Genomic DNA, 4198 nt, shown 5'->3' on the forward strand with positions numbered 1-4198 from the left:
AAGAAAGAAAAGTCGGAGAATCGTTTCAAAGCTAGAACGCCTCCAGCCGCAGCAGGAATGTGCGAGCACAACGGGACCACGGCGCAATCGTGAATTTGTACATGTGTACCAACCCCCGGCTCGTATTTCTTTTTTCGTAGGATGCATCTAGTTAACGAAGCCATGTTCGGCCTCCAAAGGCTGAAAGGACCATAACAAATGCAATCATCCTGCTTGTCCTTGCATTGGGCGCAGTTCTGCATGAAGATGGACCGATCGGAGGTGCCCTCGACCCTCGCAAGGAAATTGCCCAGTCAATCCACTCTCCTTCGACACGAATGCGGTATTCACCTGTAACCGAGGAACTCATGAACCTGGATGTTATTCCTGGGCTACACTACTATGCGTATGCATCCGAAATCCTTGGAACTATGCACGGTGGTCACGAACTTTACCATGCTCAGGCGTTTCTGCTAGCGAGCCTGTATATGAATCAACTTGGTCGTGGCTTAGAGAGCTATAGCTGGATTAATGCTGCAGCCTGGGTCATTAGGTTCAACCTTAAAATGTACCTTACTTCCTAGATGATTCATGTAGAACGCTAACTCGCCGTAGAAATCACCTATGTGTGAAGCCTGACCCTCCCGACCACTCTGAATGGCGAGATTATGATCGCCAAGAGCATCCCGATAATCTACCACCTGGTGAGGTCGCCGAGTTTAAAATCAAGATGAATCTCCTCAAGTTCGTATATTGGTCAGCAGTACAGCTTGAAAGGTTAGTACAAAACGATGGGGCACCATTAAATAGTAAACTAAACTATGGCAGTGATATCCTCGCAGAGTTGCCGCTACCAATAAGTCATATAACACTTTGGGAAGATCGAGTTGCCTATCCGAAATACATTAATGGTAGTCTCCCAGATCTTAACGAAGTGCAAGATCAACCAGTGTCTGGCGAAATGGGACAAGTCGACAACCAGCATGACATTACCATAGTGTTGTTTTTGGCACAGATACAGTTCCGTAAGATACTCAACCAGGTCCCCATGTATCTATCCACCTTATGGGACCATCCACCAGACAGCTTCCCAGCTGGCGTCTACGAGCCTCCATTCGGCAGAGAGGCGTCAACAGGCATACCTTCGTTTCTTAATTGGTTATATAATTGGCGAAATGTGAGCAAAGCGATGGGCGTGGACTGGGATGATAATGATGATCCTTCCCTAGATCTGAATATTGCTAGGCTACGAGCGAAATACTATGGAGCAGAAACAATCATTACTCGACCATACCTACACTACGTATACCATTGCCCGGGGGCCGACCAAGACGTACTTAAACGAGCATGGACTTACATCAGATCTTCAAAAGAGAGCTTAACGGCTTCAAAGCTCCGGGAAGCGGATTGGGGGAATTCACTTGAAGATCTTCTTGAGAGTGATCCAACTCAGTCTCGGGATGGCATTAGTACCAAAGCAATCAGGAGCATGCTGCTTAGTCATGCTTGTATGTGGTCCTCGATCCGGAGTACGAAAGCTTTTAACGGTATTCGAACACGTCTAAAGGTAACGAATATTTTTGGCACAATCCATGCGTGAGTATCCTTCATTATTACATAAGATATTAAACACATGATATCAAACACCTAACACGAGACGACAGTCAATTCGGAAATTGCTTGGTTCTTGCACAGTGCTGCGAGTCTGTATGGTTTAAAGACCTTGACGGGTTTGCCCCGATCCACGAAGTCCCCAAACTCCTTGAAGAAACGATGCACAAATGCAAGACATACTCAAACCTCGCACCAGCTCTTGGCAAGGATTATCAGGTTTTACACAAAGCTTTATATAGCATCAGAGGATTACAGAGATAGCTAGTACATTTTCCAAGACGCATATCATGCGCCGTGGAATAGCATCAAAATGGCAGTTTGCCTCCCAGATCAGTCCGTGACCTGGTGTGGTAGAGTTTTAGATGAATCGGAGGGTTTCTCATAATCCTGGAAGGTGAAAAGTACACAACCTATAATTATATCGTCATCTCCGTCAGATAACGGACGGTAATGTCACCTGACTCCTTGGTTATGCTCACAACGGCTTCAGCCTATAGATATAATAAGAACAATGGCCTGCAGAGAAATGTACAAGGCTTAAAGCTACTGAATCCATCCTCGGGATCAGTTCGCGGAATCGCTTTGAACTTTGAGATGTGTGTTGTGCTCTCGGAGCAAAGGGTTGCATGGGTCCCATAGCAATCAGTCACCCTGTTCAAGTGGAGGCTTCAGGCCAGCCACTGGTCGTACATAGTGCCTCAATACTGATGGAGGTTAGTGCTGGCAGCGCGTATTGATGCTGCAATAGTAAGGGCCGTTCTGCATGTGACAAGTGATAGTAAGCTGCAACTCCTTATTTGAAATTGGAAGCACAGATCACCATGCACCCGCACGAGTCCAACTACCAACCTCTTACGCCCACGTCGTGCAACTTAAGGAGCTCTTTATGATATAGGCGCCGCCCCTCTCTCCATGTTCAAAGCTTTGTGGTCACAGATCACCGCATGTTCGCAACACAACCACACATACATCTTCCGTACAATTCCAACTTCTGGGCAATGACAGCAGCGTACCAGTCTCATAGAATCCATTCGCCAAACCGACGAAAATGGTTCTACGGTCGTAAATGATACCGACCCAGTCCATGCTCCTAACAAAGACCGTGATTGGGAGGCAACGTCATTTCTGATTTCTCCCGATGATGAGCTTCACGACGGTGACAAAGAGGAGAACTACCAAAGTCGTTTTGAAAGGCATGTTGAGAGCCACGAAACTCGTCGGCGGCGGAAGATGCTCCGGCAACGCGATGACTTCTATAACCTCGATCCAGACTTCAATGTAATACCCGATTCGGGGCACAGAGATCGAGCTCGACTGTCCTCCGACCTAACTGTTGCCGCTGTCACTCCAATTCTCAGCAACTTTTCGTTCAAATCAGTCAACACATCATTCGGTGCAACCGACGGTTCATCATTCTTCAACCCTTCATCATTCATTTCAGAAACGGCGATGGGCCCGGAAAGGGACCAACAAAGAAACGAACAGATTATCCGGCCAGGCACTCAAGAGTATGAAACTTCAGCGGCCGACCTCGCGAGCATTGACGAAACTATCACGCTGGTTACGACAGAAATCTCCCACAGGCCGACCCGTATTGTAGTCCGTGCAAAGCCGTCCCTAGTCCCAAATGAACCGAACAATTTGGTCCATACTGCGAGCTCCAGTCTTGAAATCGCCATAAGAGACAGCAATCCGACATTACTTTTCATCAGAAATTGAGGAAATCATGAACGTCCTTGTCTTCGGTGTCTTTCATCCCGGATACGACCATTCTACTGCTCACCGAGTGGCCAATCTATCCGTCGTGTTCGTTGATTACGGCAAGTGGTATTCAGTGGTCAAATGGCAGATTACGACCTGGAAACGGAAGTCAACGACGCTATTGCTAGACTGCCTTACGTTGTCGATAATAGAGGAAACAATATCCGACTATTTCCAATCCTCACGACATGATCAGAATGAATGCATGGTACAAAACATGATTATTAGCATGATTTGTGAATTGCGCAGCGATAGTGAACAAATCCGCATCAGGCGCCATTCTCTCTCTTATGGTCTATGTGACGTTATGTACTCCTGCTCCGTTCTTAACACATTCCTTTACCTCGACAATCTGCAAACGTCCAAGTTGGTCTTGATGAAAACGCCATCCAGTTATGACCGCGGTGTCACCTTTATGTGGAGTCCATTCTCGAGGTTGTACAGTCGACTGTGTTGCTTCAATTCCAGCCAACGTGTTTTCAACAATGATCCCATTTGGCATCCCATCGCTAGGATTAGGAACCAGACTGATAGTCTCCCTCAAAGCCAACGAGATAAGTAGATCGCGAAGCGCATCAAGGAAGCTCGTGTCGAAGTGGGGTACACGTGTGTCACCTAAGCTGTATTCGAACGGCTCAAAAGTGAGCATGCTATTCAAATACAGCGAGTGCGGAACCAGCAAAGTTGCGTCCACAGAGTGTACATCGCAAACAGAGCAGACATCAATGTCTCCTGCGTTAAGACGATGTAACATGATTTGGTTGTCTTGTAGATCGAAATGTCGATGGAGAAGTCCAACGCCATAGTGCTGTTGAACGTCATGCTCTATGAAAAGCTCTCCGAT

At 46.9% G+C, this 4198-nt stretch overlaps 3 protein-coding genes across 3 annotated transcripts; 1 reads left to right on the forward strand and 2 right to left on the reverse strand.

The window, feature by feature from the left end:
* Window positions 1–234: 234 nt before the first annotated feature.
* EJ05DRAFT_384024 (uncharacterized protein) lies at window positions 235–1949 on the forward strand. The gene is made up of 4 exons (XM_033741250.1): window positions 235–547; window positions 595–756; window positions 808–1575; window positions 1644–1949. Exons 1-4 carry the CDS (start codon window positions 318–320, stop codon window positions 1852–1854), a joined length of 1371 nt encoding a protein of 456 aa, XP_033594857.1. The 5' UTR covers window positions 235–317; the 3' UTR covers window positions 1855–1949.
* A 492-nt stretch (window positions 1950–2441) lies between these two features.
* On the reverse strand, window positions 2442–3051 carry EJ05DRAFT_481318 (uncharacterized protein). Its single transcript, XM_033745052.1, has one exon. The coding sequence runs from the start codon at window positions 3027–3029 to the stop codon at window positions 2847–2849; it is 183 nt and encodes a 60-aa protein (XP_033594858.1). The 5' UTR covers window positions 3030–3051; the 3' UTR covers window positions 2442–2846.
* A 598-nt stretch (window positions 3052–3649) lies between these two features.
* EJ05DRAFT_446719 (uncharacterized protein) lies at window positions 3650–4198 on the reverse strand (the record flags this gene model as incomplete). The annotated part of the gene is made up of 1 exon (XM_033742250.1): window positions 3650–4198. A coding segment is annotated over one exon (549 nt), but the record flags the coding sequence as incomplete, so codon positions are not given.

Source organism: Pseudovirgaria hyperparasitica (assembly GCF_010093815.1).
Source record: "Pseudovirgaria hyperparasitica strain CBS 121739 unplaced genomic scaffold EJ05scaffold_80, whole genome shotgun sequence".
Taxonomy (NCBI): Eukaryota; Fungi; Ascomycota; class Dothideomycetes; order Acrospermales; family Acrospermaceae; genus Pseudovirgaria; species Pseudovirgaria hyperparasitica.

What these genes read in the sequence shown, in the direction of transcription:
- EJ05DRAFT_384024 (XM_033741250.1), top strand. Translation starts at nt 318, where the DNA reads ATGCGGTATTCACCTGTAACCGAGGAACTCATGAACCTGGATGTTATT. An exon ending in ATTAGGTTCAACCTTAAAAT is followed by an intron (nt 548 to 594) that starts GTACCTTACTTC and finishes AACTCGCCGTAG; the next exon opens with AAATCACCTATGTGTGAAGC. An exon ending in TCAGCAGTACAGCTTGAAAG is followed by an intron (nt 757 to 807) that starts GTTAGTACAAAA and finishes AAACTATGGCAG; the next exon opens with TGATATCCTCGCAGAGTTGC.
- EJ05DRAFT_481318 (XM_033745052.1), bottom strand. Translation starts at nt 3,029, where the DNA reads ATGAATGATGAAGGGTTGAAGAATGATGAACCGTCGGTTGCACCGAAT.